The sequence below is a fragment of the Diachasma alloeum genome, unplaced genomic scaffold, assembly GCF_001412515.2.
Source record: "Diachasma alloeum isolate Michigan unplaced genomic scaffold, Dall2.0 Dall_scaffold_02004, whole genome shotgun sequence".
NCBI classification, from domain to species: Eukaryota; Metazoa; Arthropoda; class Insecta; order Hymenoptera; family Braconidae; genus Diachasma; species Diachasma alloeum.
In genome coordinates this window covers 1849-23863 of record NW_021682037.1, presented here as the reverse complement: position 1 = coordinate 23863, position 22015 = coordinate 1849, and the positions used below count along the sequence as shown (strand labels likewise).

The 22015-nt window shown below is 34.5% G+C and overlaps 2 protein-coding genes across 5 annotated transcripts in view; both read right to left on the bottom strand.

Moving 5' to 3' along the window:
* The window catches only part of LOC107046806 (adenylate cyclase type 2), a 36044-nt gene extending 23928 nt beyond the window's left edge, over nucleotides 1-12116 (bottom strand). The window contains exons 1-2 of the mRNA XM_015269515.2: nucleotides 11549-12116; nucleotides 2520-2686 (exon numbers count right to left, since the gene is read on the bottom strand). Coding sequence (XP_015125001.1) covers nucleotides 2520-2686; nucleotides 11549-11561 — 180 coding nt within the window. The 5' untranslated portion in view covers nucleotides 11562-12116. The remainder of the gene's footprint in view (nucleotides 1-2519; nucleotides 2687-11548) is intronic.
* A 1311-nt stretch (nucleotides 12117-13427) lies between these two features.
* On the bottom strand, nucleotides 13428-21390 carry LOC107046807 (histone-lysine N-methyltransferase E(z)). Of its 4 annotated transcripts, none has more exons than XM_015269516.1 (10): nucleotides 21151-21390; nucleotides 20079-20392; nucleotides 19095-19313; nucleotides 18792-19008; nucleotides 18067-18090; nucleotides 17798-17898; nucleotides 16596-16767; nucleotides 15665-15998; nucleotides 14523-15203; nucleotides 13428-13662 (listed from the first exon to the last, which is right to left on the bottom strand). In XM_015269516.1, the coding sequence occupies exons 1-10, from the start codon at nucleotides 21284-21286 to the stop codon at nucleotides 13602-13604; spliced, it is 2259 nt and encodes a 752-aa protein (XP_015125002.1). In that variant the 5' UTR covers nucleotides 21287-21390; the 3' UTR covers nucleotides 13428-13601. The 4 variants fall into 4 exon arrangements, with proteins under 4 accessions (XP_015125002.1, XP_015125003.1, XP_015125004.1 ...); XM_015269517.1 differs by having other exon boundaries at nucleotides 17798-17889; XM_015269518.1 differs by lacking the exon at nucleotides 18067-18090.
* Nucleotides 21391-22015: the final 625 nt, after the last annotated feature.

Below are 22015 nucleotides of genomic sequence, written 5' to 3'. Positions count from 1 at the left end.
TCGAGTTACAAAAATATTCAAATTTCAAATTTTTTTTTCTTGACATCAAGATCTGGAAAAAATTCCAAAAAATTCCAAATAATGTGGCAAACTCAGATATTTCTCCCCTGAATTTTACCCTTTTTTTCATTATTTTGACTTTCCACACGAAAGACCTTAACGCTCGTGTCGTCGGATGTTTCACCGGGAGGGACATCGTCAGGACTTCGAGTAGATCAAATAGGGAATAACTTGTCAATTGCTTCGGGCTGATGGCTGCCCTCCGGTGGGCTCCACGAAATCGAACGATAATGGGTTCAACAGCGTCGCATTAGGGAGTGAACGTTCAGGGAAGTGAAATATTTCCGGGGGGGTTGATTGAGGGCTGGGGGAATTAAGGGGTGGATTTTATTCAACGGGTTTTTGGTGACATGCCACTAATTTTTGAGTCGTAAGCATTCTCACGAGGAATTTAATCTAGGGGTTTTAACAGAGGACATAACTCTGACGCCTTTTCTCATGAAAACCTTTTTTTGCGGATGAATTTCTTGTCTGACATTATCATTTGTTGTTATTCTCATTAGATACTATAACATTATGAAGCATTAAAGAAAGGGTTTATTGAATAAATTGGAGAGAAAGAAATAATAAAAAGATACTAAAAGAAATGACACGTCAGCAGATTTAGAACAAAGATAGAAAAATGTCGAGAGAAATAGAGACGATCGTACATAAAAATGATTGAGAGGGAGGAACAGAACTAACATGTAACAATACTATGAATTGTGGAGAGCCCGAGGACGTTTAAACGATAACCGAACCGTAATAAATTGAGAGTGGAATAGCGTTGTTTACTCATTCCATGCCAAATAATCCATACCTAATTGATTAATTAACGTAGAAATGAAACACATCATTGAACAGTAAATATTATTGAATTCTCTGATTAATCGGAGAGAATTTCAGAAATTTATCCTGATTATCCTATTCTCAATTGTTTGCTGTTCACATTTGTTATAAAAAAATCATGTTTCAATATTCAGTGGAAAATAATTGAAACTCGTGCCGTTTTCAAAACTCCATCGCTCCGCAATTTCCATATTTCTCTCATTTCTCCGTAAATATGTGGATTCCACTTCATCCCCTTGAATTATTCCCCCCCAAAAAAGCTCCCTCGTTAATCTTCCTCCTTCCCATTCCTTTGAGGTTTGTCACATCTTCATAAGTTTGAAGATGACAAGGTACATTTTTTCCCCCAGCTTTGAAAAAGGGCGCTTGACATTTTTCTATAAAATTACTCTTTCATGAGATAAACTCGCATTCATCAAATATTGTGAGTTCAAATAAATTATCAATTGAATTGACAAGTTTTCGAAGATATTCAATCGCAATTCAATCTGAATGCGATGATACATTGAGAGGAAGTGACGTATTTTGCAATGATTATTGCGAAATTTTGGGAAATCATCCTGATCATGCCAACCAAAAAGATTTTATTAAATGTGCCATTATCCTCATGATAAATCAATAGCGAAGTAGTAAAAGGAGATACGTCAATTTTGACTATTGACCAGTTTTCAATCAATATCTCGGAATCTAAGGCAGATAACGAAATTTTCGTAATTACGTTTGTTGTAGCACTCAATCGGTTCCACAAAAAAGGTTATAACAAAAATTTCGCTATCTCCCTTAGATTCCGAGATATTCATTGAAAACTGGTCAATAATCAAAATTGACTTATCTCCTTTTACCACTTCGCTACTGAAATAATCTGGCTAAATCTCATGACCCTCATACTCCATCTAAATAGCAGTGACACTGTTAAACTACTCAAATTATGACCAAAAAAATATGACGTCACTTCCCTGATATATTATTATTATTATTTATTTACTGCATAAGAGTACAAAGACCCCATCGCAGGGATGTTAAAGTATACAAGAATAGATTTACAATCGAATTTCACTCATGGTTTCCGTTGTTTGGACAAATGATTTAATTTATCAGTTAGTATGGAGACATCATTACAAGTCAGTTACTTCATATTGCCTCTCAGGTAAGAATATCAAAAGAGTTGGACTGATTTGTTTTATTAAGGCTGACCTCGCTTAGACGTCTGAGAACTAGGCAATCCAATATAAATCTATATATACCCTTAATTTCCTTGTAATTCGCAGAGAACAATATTTCACTTAATGAGCGGCGGATAAAATTTTGAAAAGTCTAAGTAATTCTCTTTCAATTACAGTTAATTACAGTTAATGTGCAATTTAGACGGAAATGTTCAATTGTGTCTACTTCATTTAAGTACATCCCTGTCATATGACGATTATAAATTTGTTATGTGACGAAAAAAAATGACGGTCACATTCACATCCCTAATTTCCATTACCATCCTTTCGATTTTCACCTCCATAATTTTCATATTCCATTCATTTCTAAAAAAAGATGTGGACTTCACTTCATCCCCTTGAAGCCCCTGAATTGTCCCCCGAAAAAAATCCCCCATTAATCTTCCCCATCCCCATGACTAGACTTACATTAAAGTGAAGTACGCAGAGTGCAACAAGAGCAGTGAGCGAGGCAGCTCCGGCAACAGTGAGGGTACCGGTGTATAGTGATGCCGTTACTTTTCCCTCGTACCTGTCCCGCAGCTTCTGTAGCTCCTTGACGCTGCCATCATCGGCGGCGTTGTCACCGGGGCTCTCTGTTGGAAGGCAAAAAGAGAAAAAATAACATGGGTAGACACAATTCCGTGGAAGCTTAGCGCTCAACTTGTGGAATAACTTTTAACGTATTATGGAAGTCTACGTTGAAAGCATTGTAAGTCTCTGAATTTCCGTTGAACGGTTTCACAAGTAAAGGCTTTCCTCAACAATTTTATTCTCATTTTTTCCCAGAGACTCGAGGACTTTTTATCTCCTTCGATTTTTACAATTCGTCATGTTGGCTCTGCGTGTCTCAAGCGATACAAATCATTACATCGATCATTACGAGACAAGAGTTTTAATTTTATGAATATTTTAAACAATATATGAATTGTGTTCTTAAAAAATTCTAGGTATTTCATCAAATCTGTAGAGTTTTGTTAATGCGGGCAAACGTAGAAGCCATTTATCTTCATATTGAATAATTCAACCCAACCGTTCTGCCCTAATTCAATAATAAAGATGAGAGGAAAATTTTAATATCCAACGAATTCCTCAATTTTCTCTCACAATCTCTCCGCCGCGTGCTAATTCCGTTAGTTATCATTCCCAGTGTACTTTGAATAGCATGCGAGAATCCTCAGGTACAATTACCTCGTAAAAGCTTTCATTTCGAGTAAAGGTTTTTTAATTATTTTTTAATGTGCAGTTCTCCGTGTCGTTAGTGATTTCTCACGTACGAAAAATTTTATTCAAAAAACGAGCGAATTCGCTGGAAAATTCTGGTGGATTTCTATTGAACTTTCTATTAGTTTTTTATCGATTTTATTTAAAATTTCCGCAGCTTATCTGTGCATTTTTTAAATTGCTCTTAATGTTTTTTAAAATTGTTTTTAATGTTGTTTTTTAATTTTTTATGTTTTAATAAAAAGAGAGTGTACAAAATAGAAAATTCATATCAAGGAATTCTTATAGAAAATGTCCCAATAGAAAAAGTTGCCTAGAAAGATGAAATTCTATTGATTTTTTCTACAAAATACTTTCTATTAGATATTTTGTATAGAAAATGGCGCAAAATCTGCGGAATTTTATAGAATCGGCCAAAAATAAAATTTTCAATAAAAGTTCAACAGAAATCCAATAGAATGTCATGCGTAATGAATTAAAAATCAAGAGATAATCCTCTAAAAAATCATCCGACACGTACGAAAAATTTCATAAAACGCCTAGGGAATTCGCTATCAAATTCTATTGGATTTCTATTGAACTTTCCATTATTTGCCGATTGATTTTATTGAAAAATTTCGCAGCTTATCTGCGCGTTTTTTTTTCAATAGAAAACATCTATAGAAAAGAATCGATAGGATTAAGGTTATCTATGCAACTTATTCTATTAGGATATTTTCTATAGAAAATCCTCCGCTTCAATTTTATAAGTTTTATTGTTTAATTTTTTAACTGAAGAGAGAAGAAAAATAGAGTAGAAAAAGATCAGAAAATTCTTGTCAAGGAATTTCTACAGATAAATTTGTATAGAAAAATGGAATTCTACGGAATTTTTCAGGGAAATAATTTCTATTGGACATTTTCCATTACAAAAATACGGAATTCTTCAATAAGATCAACCAATAATGAATAGAATTTTCAATAGAATTTTATTAGAAATGCAATAGAATATGCTATCGAATTTGTTAGGTTTTTCACTGAAACATTTCGTACGTGACATTAAAATCGTAAGCTGCGATGCTCTCTGATTAATCAAACTGAATGACAAATAAGGGCTGAACCTGAATGCCAACACGTGCAGTAGAAAAACTCGATAAGCAGTCAGACATGCAGACCTCAGAGGCGACTGACAGTTTGTTCGGAGGTATCAATTGCAGATTCATCGGGATTAATCGAATTTTCATGGTCTTCTGGCTCCTCGAGTTAATCAAAGGTGCATTCGGTGAACTTTGGCGTTGTAGGGCTCCGGAATATTCACTGGGAACTCACGAGGGGACTAGGGTATAAGTGGATAATACAAAGTTAACGATGAGTTTCAAGGGAGATCACAAAGTTGATGTTTTGATGTAACGGAGATATGAGTTCGGGCGATGTTTCACTATTTACTTGGGGCGAACTTTGACTGAAGTATAAAGTCGAGTTTTTGTGAGAGAAGGCCATCAAAATGCAAAGTAATATCTATCGACTTTCTTATGTTTTCATTTGTTAAGAAATTGTAGGATAAACGCAACAGGAAAAAATAGAAGAAAAGAATAGTGAAATAGGTATTAAAGAAAGAGAACCCATTCGGAAGCCAATTAAAGAACATTAATTAATTAATTCAGTAGCGAAGTGGTAGAACGGTTTAAGTCAGTTTTGACTATTGACCAGTTTTCAATAAATATCTCGGAATCAAAGGGAAATAGCAAAATTTTTGTTATAACCTTTTTTGTAGAGCCGATTGAGAGCTACAATAAATGTCGTTACGAAAATTTCGCTATTTTCGTTAAATTCGGAAATATTCCTCAAAAACTCAATTGGGAGATAAGTCGACTTAAACCGGTTTACCACTTCGCTACTGAATTAATCAAATCACGAAGTTCTCTTCGCGTTAAATGGCGATGTTAACATCATTGTGGGCAGTCGTAATTGAGTTGAAACTAAAGTTGAATTGAATTAATTAATGATTATTTTGATTAATTAATTTTTTTACATTAAAGAAAAGAATTCATGTATTGCTAATTTATTATCAACAATTTAATTGAATTCAATAATACCATTTCATTCCACGTGGAAATAATCGTCGAAATCGTTTCCAGAAATATCAGCAATTAACTTCAGACAAGGTTTGTCCTAGAACAAGTAGCAGAGGTTGCTGCATTCGCATTAGATGCGTTATCTAAATTTTGGCAATGTTCCAGAAGCAACAGCTGTCACCTGTTATTCGCGAGACGAAGGAAAATTCACGTCCCCAATTGTACCGTAGGAACTGGGATTCTCTCGAAAGAATTTCTTTGAGGAATTTTCACCAGTGAAACGGGTGTAGACATTTTTTTTTTAAATCGAAAAATTGGAATTGATAAAAAACTCATTCATACATATTCATTCTGTCGATATATTTTGTGTGTGGAAACCAAAATTCAAGTCAATCCATCAAAAATCCGGGTACACTGAGAGAAAAAATTAGCTCGGTTGAACAGATTTACTTGAGAGAAATTAAGCAACTTGATAGAAGGGAATTTAATATCCTAAAATTAAATTTTTGTCGTGATCATCAGAAATATCCCTAGAAGAATTCCAACTGTTGGCAGGAAAAAATATAATCTGTTGTACGACAATCATTTGATCTGAGAGAACTCCGTAGGATTATACCATAGAAAGAATACATTGACGAGGAAAGAATATTTTTTTTCCAAAAAAAATTGTCCCCTCGAAATTATTTAGTTCTCCCAATAACACAGTTTTCGGCAAGAAAATTGTAGTTTCCTCTTCAAATTATCATTTGTTCCATGGAAATTATGACTGTTTCATTTGATGTGGGGGAATGTCATGTGATTGTAATGCAGGAAGAATATATTGACGTCAAAGAATTTCTACAGAAAATATCTCAATAGAATAAGTTGTATGGAAAAAAAAATTTCTATCGATTTTTGGGCAGAATATTTTCACATTGAACATTATTATTAAAAAAAAGCCCAGATAAGCTGCAGAATTTTTCAACAGAATTGAAAAAGGACAAAACAATTACGAACACAAAATTCAATAGAAATCACTGGAATTTTCTAACGAAATCGCCAGGTTTTTCTCTGTCATTTTTCGTACGTGACGCGATGGTTATAACCCAATGAATACATGTAATTAAATTCAAAGGACACTAAGGCCGGCGAGAGGAGAATGCGATCGACTCGATTATTTCAGCGTCACGGTGAATTAGGTGAAATCAAGCGGATATTGTCGATCTCATAAGCCAAATTGGATGCCTTCGATACTTGCGGATGAAACTCATCAAAGTGAATGTACACGAGTGTGCGGCTATTTGCCGTAGGGGGGAACAGAATTTTCCATGATAATGGATTTACGTGACAATTCAACGTGCACCATAATTGGAGGGTTTGCGCGATATAATACGGCTATCGCCGCACCAATGGAATATTTGGGTATAGTCAAATTGCGCCAAACGGGGTGAGGGGGTGAATTCAGACGGATGAAAGGTGAAAAGACGAGTGGAATGCGAAAGAAGAAGTGGGTGGAGATGACGGGGATTCTGTCACGCAGAGATTTTATAAATAGGTATGCCACGCCGAGAATAAAATCGTCGCCGGAGACCGACTTGAGAATGGGGGGAAATGATAATATTGGGGATTTGGCGGTACGATTTTCAGCGGAAAAATCAGGGTTAATGATTATTTGCTTGGGAAGTTATATATCAGGGGTTTATTATGCGATTTAATTTTATTACGCAGGTATTTTTATTTTTGAATTCAGTTTTTAATAATATTTTGTTGAATTGGGATTGCATTTATTATTATTGCTATTGTTATTATTTATTTTTCACTCGTTAATGAGAACGCTGAGCGTTCCTCGAGGGTTCCGACTTCATCTCGAAAAGGATATTGGTATTATTATTATTTATATGTCTGTGTCATAGGGAAGGACTCCCGGTGACAGAAGAGATTCCATTCATTCAATATAATAGACTAGGGGGCAACGGCCCCTGCTCGCTCTGCTCGCTAACCCCCCTATGACACCCATGACCCTTATTCTGACCCTTGTAACCCTTATTCTGACCCTCGTGGCCCTTATTTTGACCCTCATGATCCTTGTCGCCGTTATTTGACCCTCATGACCCTTATTCTGACTCTCATAACCCTTGAGGCATTATTATTATTTATGCTTGTGTCATAGGGAAGGACTCCCTGAGACAGGAGAGATTCCATTCATTTGATATAATATAATGGGGCTCGTTGCGCTCGCCAACCCCCATATGACACCCATGACCCTTATTCTGACCCTTGTAACCCTTGATCTGACCATCGTGAACCTCATTATACCCTTTGTGACCCATATTCTAACCCTCGTGCCCCTTTTTTTGACCCTCATGATCCTTGTGGTCCTTATTTCGACCCTGACGACCCTTATTTTGACCCTCGTACCCCTAATTCTGACCCTCCCCTTGATCTGACTCTCTTGACCCTCATTATACCCCTTGTGACCCTTACTTTGACCCTCATGATCCTTGTGGCCCTTATTTTTCCCCTTATGACCCTTATTCTGACCCTTATGACGCTTAATTTCAGAGTCTTCATTTCAAGTTTTTTTTCTGATAGTTTAATTTAACGCCATTTCCTTAAAAAAATGATATTAATCTCAATGACAGGTTGAAAAATAAATAACGCTCTCGGAGTACCGCCACGTGGTACCCCTCAAGGTCTCATTCGATAATTTTCGCCCAGTTTATTTGGAAATTCTATGGCTCACGTAAGTGTAGAGGATGTGGAGAACGGTAATATCCACGATTGTGGAACAGACACGGGGAATGTAACTTCCGGGGGAGGGCGTTTACGGAAACGAGAAGCTATCACAGACGATGTGGGCAAAAAAAGTGATTCCAAGCTGAGAGCGAACGGTGTGAGAGAGTGGTCTTGTAATGTTTTCATTTTCTCGTTGATGAGAAAAAGTTTGGTTTCAGAATTTTTAGTGCTTCGTTTTATTAGGTGGCGCGGGAAAATTGTTAGGGTGATGAAAAGAGGATTCGATATTTGCTGTATAACATACATTATGATCAGGGATATCTAATGGGTCAACGAATTTCATAGAAAAGCTGAGCGCTTTCTCCAGATAATTCTATTGAAAATTCTTTTCATTTTCGTTTTTTCGTAATTTCTTAGTAATGATTAATTTGGATGAAATGAATGGATTTATTAACAAATATTGTCACAATTTTTTTATTCACGTCTGTAGAAGGTTCTTTCAATATAAATAAGCGAGAAACTCGACGACATAATTACAACAGAATTCGTCGCAAGGACTGCCTTGGAAATCCATTCAAACCATATTCTCACAACTCGTCACACGACTTCATTTCGGTAAAACTAAAACTCCGATGCGTTTCTCTCCTCTCAAACAGCTGCATTACCGATAATTGCTCCGGTCTATTCTGCGATCATTCCAGATGTTACGAGCAAAGGTCACAACTCAATTGTTTCTAACTGTAGTTCAAGTTCGTTTGACTGTGCTACACGAGAGCTCCTGGCAATTCCCATATTTCTGTTCACATTTCGGTTTCAAATGCGAAATTATCACGAACGTGGAAATAGAAACAGTTGGGGATAGGGGCATTCCCAGAAAACGGGCATGATTATTTTCATGTGTTTATGAGGCTCGAGGTGAAGGGATTGTTCAGGGCTTTTGCGGACATAAATTTACGCGCGATGCTTTGTTTATCATTGTCAATCATGCCATGTCTATTCTAGCTAAAAATGGAAATGGAAGATGTGTTGAGGCAAAATGACAGGATTTGATTTCAACTCTTAATAATTTTCATCACGCACGATAAAAGTTAATAGAAAAACCTATCGAATTCGTTAGAAAATTCTATTAAATTTATATTAAACTTTCTATTAGTTTTTGGCTGATTCTATTGACATGTTCAATAGAAAACATTCAATAGAAAAAGTCAACAGAATTCGATGTTTCTATATAACTTATTCTTTTCATATATTTTCTATAGAATTTGCTCGACTCAAATTTTCTTAAGTTTTTTTCATTCTATTTTTCTTTTCTTCTCATCAAGAAAATCAAACGAAAAAACTTGGAAAATTTAAGCCGAGGAAATTCGATAGAAAATATCTCAATAGAATAAGTTATACAGAAAAATTGAATTCTATTGACTTTTTCCACTGAATATTTTCTATTGAACATTTTAATAGAATCGTCCGAAAACTAATAGAACAGTTCAACAGAAATTCAATAGAATTTTCTAACGAATTCGATAGGTTTTCCTATTAAATTTTTTCGTCCGTGATTTCATCTTTTTGTTATGGTAAACCATGAGTTTTCTTTACTGCCATTTTAATCATTAGTAATATTAGAAGACTAAAAATCTGTTGACTTTTTCCCTTAAATTGAATACAATTTCTTAGAAAAAATCGTGTCTTAGAGTCGATCCCTCGATGTAAACACTAAATTCCAATCCTGAAATAGTCAACACGGATACTCGTGATTACTTTAAAACTTTTCCTTTGTATTTCCCTTAGAGGAACCAATGAAGATACTACGACTACTAAACTTTTAGCATTGAGACATTGTCTGTAGGAATTTCTCGCCGCGAATTGTCAAAGTTTTTTCCATTTTATTTTTCTTCTCTTTTCATTAAAATAATTCGCTAAAAAACATTGTAGTTGAGGAATTTCTGCGGAAAATATCTCAATAAAATAAGTTGTGTAGAAAAAATCGAATTCCATCGATTTTTCCCCCATAATATTTATTAGAAAATCGCACGAAATAATTTAAACGATCAACTTTCAATTTAAATTGAATAGAATTTCTCAGAGAAAATGTATCTGAGAGTAGATCCCTCGACGTAAACAATGAATTTCCATTCTGAAATTGTCAACACGAATGCTCCTGAATACTATAATGCTTTTATCATTAAGGCATTATCTGTAGAAATTCGACACGCATTTTCAAAGTTTTTTCCGCTCTATTTTCCTTCATTTTTCATTATAAAAATCAAAATAAAAAATACAAAAAATATATCAATAGAATAAGCTATATAAAAAATTGAAAAAATTGAATTCTTAAAAACTAAAAGAACGTTCAATAGAAATCAAATAAAATTTTCTAGCGAGTTCACTAGATTTTTCTACGAAATTTTTTCTTACATCATTTCTTTTATTACTATTTCAATTATCAGTAATATAGAAAAATAAAAATCTGTTGATTTTTTCCCCAAATATTTATTAGGAAATCGCAAGTCATAATTTAATCGATTAATATTCAATCAGAATTGGATAGAATTTCTTCGGTAAAATCTGTATTAGCGTAGATCCCTCGCTCAAAACAATGAATGCCCACTCAGAAATAGCCAATACGAGTGCTCACGATTGACCCTCAGTCCCTCCATCACCGCCTCCTCCCCAAAGCAACAAAAACGATAAAAAATGCTGGGCAAGATGGTTATAGCCCTGGGGTTGTGCAATTTCCCTGATAATCATCCGACTGTCACCAGGGGGGAAATTCGACTTGTCATCCCTTACGACAGGCCAACGTTTTTCACGAGAGGCTGGTGTCACGCTTGGATGTGTCTTTGAATGTGGGACACGCGTGGACTTGATGAGTCGCACGTCACGAAGGAGAAGAGAATAAAACGGGAGTCCAAGCACGTGCTCATGTCATATTTCGACGATTGAATTATGAATGGGGTGCGGTACTCTGGGATTAGTAGCTATTTCTATTTTTTATACTGCCATCGAACAAATTGCGGACAATCACGTGCCCACAACATAAGAATTCAATACTAGCGGAAAATTTCTGTTGTCTTCATATAGCGCGACTATTTTTGCTGATAAATTAGCGATATGATTTCGATGGGTCATTTTGCACATTTTTTTCTTCTTCGATCCATTGTTTCCACAAAATATCTTCCCGTGAATATTCATTAAACCGATGAATCTCCAAAGGAATTCGTCGCTTTTGACTCTAATAATGTAATATTTGTAATATTTATATTGGAACGGACTCCACTCGTTCCGCATCATGCTGCAAAGCGCTATCCCCTTTCACCGAAGAAAGCCCCGCTGACGGCATTCGTCTGAAAACTTTAATCCATTCTCCCCCACGCGCATAAAAAAAACACAATACCAACGTTAATTACGAATCCCTTCGTCTAACGCAATTTCCCAACATAAATTACTTCTCCAGAATTAATCTCTTACCTTCTTCATCCATGTGAACTTGAACTTTTCAAACTTCCTGAATACCTCCTTCGAATTCCTCTCGCCCGTCCCTCAGTGTCTCCAACTTCCTTTAAACTCACCCACACCAGACACCACAAAACAACCCCATTTAATCAATTCAATTCCACTTTTAATTCCACTACCTGAATTCGTCTCTTCATCTAAAGTACTTTAACACGCGACGGACTGTTGACCGAGTTTTCTCGTCGCTCGAAATAAGCGAAGCTTCATAGAGTACCTCCGCAATCACAATCGTAATATCCTATCTCATATTTTTCCATTCTCACTCCAGGTAATTATCTTCCTTCTATTCGAATTAATTAAAAACCTCGCAAAGCATTATTCAGCTCTCAATGTTGTTTTCAACGCAAAAAAATACTGATATTTTTTTTTCTTTTAAATCATCCCCAAACGCTTTTAATTCGCTCCTTGAAGCTCATCCCGCCCGAAAATATCAAAATCTGAGCATTAGAATTTTCTTCTCTACGCGCGCGTGCTCTCGGCCGCACGGCGCCTGCAACTGGTGGCTGATACTGCGTGGAGCTTGCTCCGTTCAAGCTCAGCCATACTGCATTCACCGTAACTGATGGCAAAAATAAAAGAGGCTGTGGGGCGGGGGACGGGGGAGGGAGGGGGGGAGGGGGAGAGAGGAAGGGGTGGAAGAGATAGAGCAAAAAAAAATTGACGGGAAAATGTGGCCCCGAGGGTGTTAATGAAAATGAGCATGCACAGCATTATTTCCACTCAATTTATGTCGCACGTATGGTTAATGTTTTCAACCCCCTTTTTTAGTCATCTTCTTTGTTTCATTTATCGACTTTTGCGTCGCTTTATGACACGAGATATGCGTCGGGTGTCGTGGGTATTATTGCGCTACAGCTGGGGTAATTAATTAATTCATTAGTTGATTAATTGGGTGGGGAGAACAGATGGCGGGATCTAAGGTTGCAATTATTGGGCAGGTGTGGGGGTCTTTTTCGCGGTCTCTACGGATGTTCATTGGATTATTATTTTTTTTAATAAATTGGGAAGATTTTTTTTAGAGGAGAATAATTCGCTGGATTAAATTTGCCTGCGAAAGGTCCATCGGAATTTTTATTTGTGAGTGGATGAGAGGTTTTCGTTATTCTTCAGCATTGGCAGACAGATTAAAAATGGATCAATTTTTTTTTTCGATTGAAGAGAGTTCATTTAATTCAAATTAGCTATTTTATAAATTAGGGGACAAATGAGCGTTTCATTGATGAATGGAGATTTATTGGAATGAATGAACGAATGAAGAAAGTAAAATGTTTAGAGAAAAATGTCCATTTTTGAATTTTTATGGATCCTGCTATGAAATTAATAAATGACTGTAAATTATGTAATTATACTTGATTATTTTTTATTTAATCATTTGACCCTGTATTAACAATGATGATATCAAAGAAAAAAATTCCCCGCATTAGATTTTCTTGTGAACATTTCTCTCTCGAAGAGTTCTTTAATAACTCCTTTGGTATATTTAGATGACCCTTTAATAATTTTCATTAATTTTTAATTCTCTCGAAATTTTTATTTGTAAATTAATGGGAGTAAGAGGTCTTAATTATTCTTCAGCATAATCAGATGAATTAAAAGTAGATTAATAATTTTTTTAATTTGAATTAAATGAACTTTATTCAGTTAAAAAAATGTCAACTTTTGAATTTTGCTGATTTTGCTGTTGCCATGAATTTTGTAAATTATGTAATTGTATTTGATCATATCTTATGTAATAATTCGACTTTATAATTGGCTCAATGCTCTGGGGTATCAACATGCAATAAATAAATTAATTAATCAATTCCATAAATTAGGAGACACGTGTAATTTTTTTTGTAATCCATTTGTTCTTTATTCTCGTATGAAAAAGGAATATAAGATAAAATATGTTGTCGGAACTTTCGAGGTTCATGGACTGACAAATAGGTAATTGAAGGCTATCGTTGATTGAGTGAATAATGGGTATTTACAGTATCGGATGAAGGTATGTGTGCTTTGATTATTCCATTCAGAGGAACTCCATCTCACGCTCGATCCCGACGAACTTCAGCTGTTCGGTCGGTCCATATCTGCAATGGAAATTAGAATGGTTTTTCTACATGAAGTGTTTGAATAAGGAAATTGAAGTCAGCTTCTAGAGCCCGATATTTTTGTAGTAAAAGTCTAGGTCTCGTGCAAACTTCTCTAGCTTTTCACTCTTTCTCTGTTTTTCAAGCAATTCTCAGACTTTTGAGAAATGTGAAAATATATTACATTATAATTTGTAATTGTGTTATTTGGGAGTGGATTTTTTCATGAAAAATTCAAAAATTCAATTAGTTCAAATGCTAATTGTGAAGATAATTTAGTAAATTATAGAATTTCAGGTGCAGCATTTGATTCCTATCTCTAAATCTAAGATAAATACAGAAAATTCCATTAATTTTTTTGAATGTTTAGATGTCGACCTTTCATCAGAATCTTTCATAAATTATTGATAATAAAAGATATCATAGCGAGAATGTAGAGAATTCCCTCAACAAAAAATATATCTCGACATTTCGTTAGAATGGATTTATTCATTTTTCAAAGAAATTCTTGGAATTTTGAGAACTCTTAGAACCCATTTCACTATAATTTCTCATTATGTTATTCGGGAGTCGATTTTTTGTGAATTATTAATAACAGAAATTAGAGCGAGAATGTAGAGAATTTCCTCAGCAAAAAATACCTCTCGGCATTTCATCACTGTTAATTTTTCATTAAAATAAATTCAATGACCCCCTCCACTCCCCAAAAACTCTAAAATTCCAATCGATTAATTCTCTTCACCATTGAGCAGCTGATTAAATCCCCACGAAATTGAAATTCCCCAACAATGTCATTCAAATATCGTTTAAAACTCCAATTTACCCCAGAAATGACCAATCAACATGGAAAAAACACTCACCTGTAATCGAAAAACAACTCTTCGCCAGGCTGAATCGCCCGTTTGGCAAAAATGCCAATCCTGTGATCTCCATTAACCATCATTACCTTTGCATAGCAATTAGGATTGATCGAGTGATTGGCGAATCGTATTTTATTCCCCTTCCTCGTGGCATCAACGACAAAATCGTTATTAAGATTGAACAGAAAACTGCACATGTACTTGTCATAAACCTTTCCCCTCCTGTCAGCCTCGTCCTGACTGATGATTTCACCGCAGTACTCGGATATGAATTCATTCTTGGCAGCTGATTCCTTCAGGAAAATGCCCCATCCAGCGACGTCTGAGGGTGCCATGAGCAGGTGCTTGTGCAGTCCCCTCTGAACACTGACGTTTTTGCATGAAATTTTTGTTATATGAAACTGATCAGCCCCACAAGTTTGACACAAGTCTGGATCACACTCTCTGACAGCCAGATAACAGGGACATTGTTTTGTGTTGCATTGTGCCTTGCATCGACATCCAGGAAATCTATTCTGGCATTCGGTGCTGCATTGACAGAATTTTTCGCAGAAATTCTGGGCCTGAATGCAGGGACAAGAATTGTCACAAGCTCTGCCTGGGTGATCGCAGGGGGCGAAATTGTGAACGTGATTGGCACCTGAATCCTTCTTCAGTTGAATTTTTCTGCAGTGCATAGACCTGTAATTATATCAAATTCATGTCATAAAATATTTTTTTAAATATTCCTTTGAGGATATTTTTACTGGATTTGCATTGGAATTCGTCTGAATTTTGAAGAAGAAATATTGTCTAGAGGAAAACTGATTAATTTTCCTGATAAAAATTTCTTAAGATAAAATTCTCCATTAATTTTATTTTCTCAATGAAAAACTTAAGTGAAAGAAACTCACAATCAGGAAATTGAAGCCAAAAAATTATTGATTTTTTTAATTAAATCATTTCAAATTTAAATAATAAATTCCTAATTCTGCAACTTCATAATTAAAATTATTTTCTGTACTGCAAGTGATTATTTTTGTTAAATAATGGATATAAGTTTTGTTTTTAATTTTTTATCAACTTGATATCTAAAGAAAATTGACAGATCAAAGGGGAAATTAACAACGAATACAGTGAGATGCTTAAAAAAATTTACATACCAGAGACGATGCTTCTTCTTCTTCTTCCTGGGTGGAGTGAAGTCCTTCATGCTCTCGATTGCTGGAATGTCGTGCTCCTCCTTCTGAGCGAATTCGTACACCTCCTGGCAGGTTTTAGTCAGCATTATTTGCGCGAGGGCGCAGGGGTTACCTGGGAATGCTTTGTGGAGGATTCGGAAGAGGCTCTGTTCAGAGCCTGTCCAGGAGTATTCGCTCTCAGTTTTCACGCGTTTGTCGAGACCCAGGAGGGTAAAGGGACTCTGGTGATCAGGCTGGGCCTGCTCTTCCTCCATTTCCTCGGGTTTTGAGTCTTGATTCACGTTTTGTTTGAAGTCTAAAAGCAAAAATTAGAAACGATAATTCATTTAATCCACTTTTTATTTATAAAAAATTGGCAATATTCTTCCAAATAGCCATTTTATATTATTTAATTCAACTGAATTATATTTCTACTTTAATCTATTGTTAGATTTCTTCTGAAAATTCTTGTATAAATCAAATGAAAGAATAATGCTATCTAAATTATCTTGAAAACAAATTCGATTTTTGGAAAAATTCGAAAGTTCTAAAAATTAGTACTGAATTAAATTTTAATTGATGTTGACGAATAGAGCTCGATAATTGAAAAAAGATTATTTATAAATAATTTATAGAAAATGCTCGTATTTTAAAAAACTGCAATTATTTAATGATTTCATCAATCTTCCTGCAGATTTTTCCATTTTTATAATAGATTTTTTAAATGTTTTCTAAAGTCCGGATACTTAGGGTCAAATGGGGCTCAAATGAGAGCTCTGATGTTCAACTGCAAAAGTATAAAAACATTTCACTAGTGAGAGAATAGCCAAGTACTTGGATATCTTCAATTAAAAAATATTGAAACGTATTTTCACTTTGAGATTAAATATTTTTAATGATTTCTGGTCTTTACCTTGACAGCTACCACCCTGGCTGTACTTGTTGCTGTCATTGCTGTCCTCACTGCTCGCTTCATTACCAGAATCTACACTCGCTTGTTTACGAACTTTACGAGGGCGTTTATCATCCCCCTCCTCGTCCTTATTGTCAGCTGCCTGAGCTGCCAATTTCTCCTTCATTCCTTCCTGTAAATTCACGGAGTAATTCACTTCCTACGATGCACCAAATAATTTCTCATACATTAATATTCCTATCGAATAACCAGTTATACCATCCTTGATTTGATGGAAAAAATTGAAGTAATGAATTATAAGTATTGAATTAAAGTAGCTCTAACCTTACAGCTCGAGCCATTGAATGTTTCCACAAAAAAGAAATTCTAAAAATTGTTTTCATGTCTAAATTATTGAAATTAATTATAGAGGCCTTAAACATAAGAATTTTCTCATTCTTTAATTTTTTTCAACTAAAAGTATAAATGAAACAAGTGGCAATATTTGTCATTATTTCTTCACACTTTCAGCAAAAAATTCAGATTTTCAGCTTAATGATAAATTTTAAATAAAGTTAAATTTTGAATTAGTCAATTGATTGGTATTACTCAACAATTTTTTAATTATTAAATTAATTTCCGAATTATTTTATCAATCAATAATTGAGTTCGGAAGATTGACGATTATTTGACTAATCGAAGATCCTTTTATCAAGTTTAAAATTATTTACTAATTATTCAATTTTTTTCTTCAAATTTTAATGAAGATAAGTAAACCTTTATTATTTTAAGCTGGAACACTCTTAACATTAATAATATGATTGATGACGATCCCTGTCTTCAGGTAAGACCCTGGATTAAATAATGATTTTTAAACTTTTTTAATTATAAAAACGAAAATGACAATAAAACAGTGAAATAGTAAAAAAAATTACAATTCCGAATCTCCTCGAGTTTTCGGGTAATTGTTTGTAGTTTTTACAAATCTTTCAATTGAAAATCAACCCAATTTTTTTATTCTTCTGTGCTTGCTATTTTTGTGATGATGTATTGATTATTTTTATCTTCCACAGTTAATAAGGGGAATAAGGTTAATAAGGAACAGAATGTAAAGACCCGAGAGGGTATGAATGTGGCTGAATAAACTGAAAAACTTTCTTCTAAGGATAAAGCTACTTAAAAAAAGTGATGAAAAATACTGAAATGAGAGGACTATCACTCACCAGATGCATGTAACATTCAGTGCCGCAGGGATCCGAAAATGGTTTGAGATCAGGCCCCTTCCTCTTCTGCAGATTCGGCCCAGGATGACAAACTTGAAGCCCTGTGGAAATGAAATATCATTACACCGCTAGAAATATCCTTAAACGATAAATGAACGTTTCATGAACAGTCGATGGGACGATGAGTGATTTATGATTGTGGAGATGAATCCTTGATGACTCTGCGCTATAGAAAAAATAATTTGACATTTTTTAAGGCAATCTTTTACCTTGCGGTGACGTTCCCCTGGCTGCTTCATAAATCAAGAATCAGAATATTTTTACTGTTAATATGGGAGTACAGAGGGGATAGGCATTAACATTACAATTTTGGAATTTTTTTTGCTCGTATTTAATCGAATTCTTCAAGTAATGGATAGAATAATCTTGGAAGATAGAAAAGTTTCGATTGTGTGGAAATTCTGAGGATATCCTAGAGGATGTTGACACTTTTTGCTTTAAAAATCCCAAAAGATTTCAAAGTAATTCATTTTTATAAAATAGAAAAATGGAGGCATGTTTCAAAATTTGGTATTTTTTATCGGATTTTCTTGTAATAAATCTTGAGTAATAAAAAAATTACAATTTAGAAGACATTGCCAGATTCTTGTGAATTTTGATATTTATTCAATTAAAATCCCAAAAGTGTGTAATTTTAATGTTTAAAATTCAAGTTTTTCCATCAATTTATTGCATTTTTTAGAACAGAAAAACGAACAAACATTGAACTATCAAAATTTTTTTTGTTCATATTCAATCAAGAATTCCTCAAGAATTTGAAAGAATAAATTTTGAAGAATGGAGAAGTTTCAATTCTTCCAAAACTCCATTAAATTTGCATTAAAAATTCCAAAAGTGATAAATTTCAGTGTTTTACGTTTGATTAATTTATCCCAGAAATAGGGATATCCAAAATACCTCAACATCATAAAATCCAGAAAAAGAAGGAACTTACGATGCAGAAAACAGTCATATTTGAAGCATCTCCTGCAGAACAAAGTATGAAAAGAGTGCATCGTCTGTTCCCTGGGTACATTCTTAGCATTCACTCCGTCGATGTTTGGAGTGCACTCAGGAGGCAGTACATTGGGATCAGACCTCTCTGTTAGCTCGATGTACTTTTCGCGAAGCTCCTCTGGCCGCCCTTTGTCAGAGAACTGACTCGAGATGGCCTGAGAAATAAATCCAATAAGTTTCTATTCACCTGATTTACATCGAGGGTAGTGGACGTCTCTTCGGTGATATTTTTGTTACTCACATTGAAGACCTGCATGGAGGGGAAACGTGGAGTGTCTTTGTCATCCTTTCCCTCATCTGACTTTTCTGGCCTTACATCGGTCTCTTTCTTCTCCTTATCGTCCCTCGTTCTCCTCGGGGCTTCCTTCTCCTTGTCGTCTTTCTCGTATTTCACTAGCTCATTCACGAGATCGACGAACAATTGGTCATCCATAAAACCAGATTCTCTGTCTCCATGAACCTAGATTACAATTTTATTTCATTTCAATGATTTTACTTGTTACGCAAATTGATAAAATGATAGAATAAATAAATAGAATATAATGGTACTAAAATAAAATAATTAATAATATTTTATTTAATTAATAAAATGTTATTAATCATTTTATTTTATTTAAGTAACTAGTAAAATTGTTTTTAATAACTGCAAATGGCTGAAGAGTTGAAGTTCTTTTCATACAATTTTATTTTACAGTATAAAAATTCAATTGAGATGAGAATGAGTATAATTCCAAAATTTGAAGTTCAATCGATACTAGAAATTTTTTGGATATGAATTCTTATTTGAAACATTTATTTCGTGTATTTGAGTAGCGAATAGTTGAAATGGTAGACAAACAGCAATCTCATTGAATCATTCATAAAAATTTATAGAAGGAATATTCCTGTTTCCTCTTTGTTTTGCACGAACATTTTGAAATGAATTTGTGTCAGCCCTAAAAAATAAGCCAATTCAGCATGAGAATAGGTTTCGTAAACTGAAGCTAAAATTGTTTTGTATTTACTAACGGAATTTTTCATTTTTGTTCTTGCGTACGTTAATTCACTTTTTAAAAAATGCGAAATCTATGTATTTCCCACTGCCATAGGGCACAGTCCCTGAAAGACAGTTTATTGTAGCAAATAGAATGAAATAAAATAAATAAATATCAGTCATAAAGTGGAAACCGAATGAAAAACATTTCATTCGAAAAAACTGAGGGGAATATAAAATGATTCACTTCACCTTTCCATCGTAATTCTTAATGAGCTCCTCAATGAACGTCCCATCCTGATCCAGTATTTCATCTCCCATATACGGTATGTTATGCAGGACAGTCTCATCCTCGACCATGAAATTCTGCTGTATCGGTGCCCACGTGTACATCGTGGGAATTGGAGTGACAGCATTGATGATTTTTACAGGGAAGCTCTGGGCATCTCCGTCCGAGCTCGTGACCTCTCCCTTCTTCATGCAGGATACGTGGGCCGGAACATCCTGCATTGCCAGCCACATGGCCTTGCCGTCGGCCCATCGCTTTTGCTCGGTAACGAGAAGCTCTGCTTTCATAATTGATATCTTTTTTAATTACTATGCACAACGCATAATTTAATTTCTTTTCATTAAGTATAATTTAATTTATGAACAATCTTCTGTCAGGAATTCCAAAATAATTCTTGAACCTGAGTTTTCTGGGGGGGGGGCAGAGAGTATTCAAAAAATTGGAGAATTTATTCCTACAAATGCCAAAAACTCTCAAACGTCCCTTCAGAATATTCTTAAAGTAGTATAAAAATAACTAGAATTTTCAAGATTAAAATCTGAAATAAATTGTGAACGAATTTTAATATGAATAGAAACATTCTGGTTGAGTTTGAGCCCAATCAGCAGTCTAGTATTGACCATAATAATTAATCTAGAGGTGCGAAATCACGCAGTCTTATGAGAAAATGATTTGAACCATTAGAAAACATTTTAAAAATCTATTTAAAAAATTGCCATTTTTAAAATTACGATCATTTTTATAAATAATTTATAAAAAATCAATTTTCCACCATAAAAATTCCTCAGAATTTTACCAGAAATCCATTTCATACCTAAAAAAATTAAGTTCCGAAAGATGAAGCAATTTCAATGATTTATTTATACACAACGAATATTAAAAAAAGGAATATCTTTGTGCAAAATGTAATTTGAATGACGCTCAATATTCATGAGATTTCACGATTGAAAATGGCTGCATCTACGGTGTAGTCTTTACCAAAATGTAAATATACTAGGATACCTTTAAAAAAAACAATGAAATGATCGAACTGACCCGTCATAACTTTCCGGTTCTGGTTCCACGCGATTTTAACCTCATCCGCTCGCTTATCCCTCTTCTTCTCCCTCAACTTCACGTACTCCAATTTCACCCGCTTCTTCCACTCCGCTGGAACTTTAGCCTTCGACATTGTCACTCCCTGAGTCCTCGAAATCGACTCCAATAACAAAAAAATAACAAATTGGAGCAAATATCGTTAGACAAACAACAAACACTGATGAACGCCAGCCGCCATTTTGGTTGCGCTCAAGAAATCACTAGAAATCCCCCAGAATACTTTTTGGAGGCTTTGGACTAGGGATGGGCGATTGTTTGTTGATTAATCGAAAAACATCGATTTTTCATGCCCAAACATCGATGTTTTGAACGGCCGATTAATCGATTTTCGATATTTTTTTCCAAACATCGATGTTTCTGACCAAGGTAACAAAATTTTTTTTTTGTCGAAGAATAATGGTGATTGATTGAGAATAAACAAAACAATAATTTATCCGCAATCAGAAGTAATTATTTTCCACAGTGTGTATGTTATAAATAATAAGTCAACAGGTCCAGTCGTCTATTGGTTTTTTAAAGTAAATAAAAAATTTCCCTTTTTTTTCATTAAAATTTTTAACAATTATTGCAGCTAACGGAAAATATTCAATATATTTTTCTTCAATTAATCAGAAACCCTGTTTCGAGATTCAAAATTTAATTCTCCAGCAGTACTTATTAGTTATCATTGAAACGTAAGTTCCTCGAGAAGAAAAAAAATGATTAAAAAAAAAATTGTTTCTTCCCTTGTGTACGAAGTAAAACTTCAATTTTTTAAATAATCGGTATTTTTTCCTGAAAAATCGATTCACAACATCGATGT

What these genes read in the sequence shown, in the direction of transcription:
- LOC107046807 (XM_015269516.1), bottom strand. Translation starts at nt 21,286, where the DNA reads ATGTCGAAGGCTAAAGTTCCAGCGGAGTGGAAGAAGCGGGTGAAATTG. An exon ending in CTGAATGTTACATGCATCTG is followed by an intron (nt 16,768 to 17,797) that starts GTGAGTGATAGT and finishes GTGAATTTACAG; the next exon opens with GAAGGAATGAAGGAGAAATT. An exon ending in GAGTTGTTTTTCGATTACAG is followed by an intron (nt 13,663 to 14,522) that starts GTGAGTGTTTTT and finishes TTTCCATTGCAG; the next exon opens with ATATGGACCGACCGAACAGC.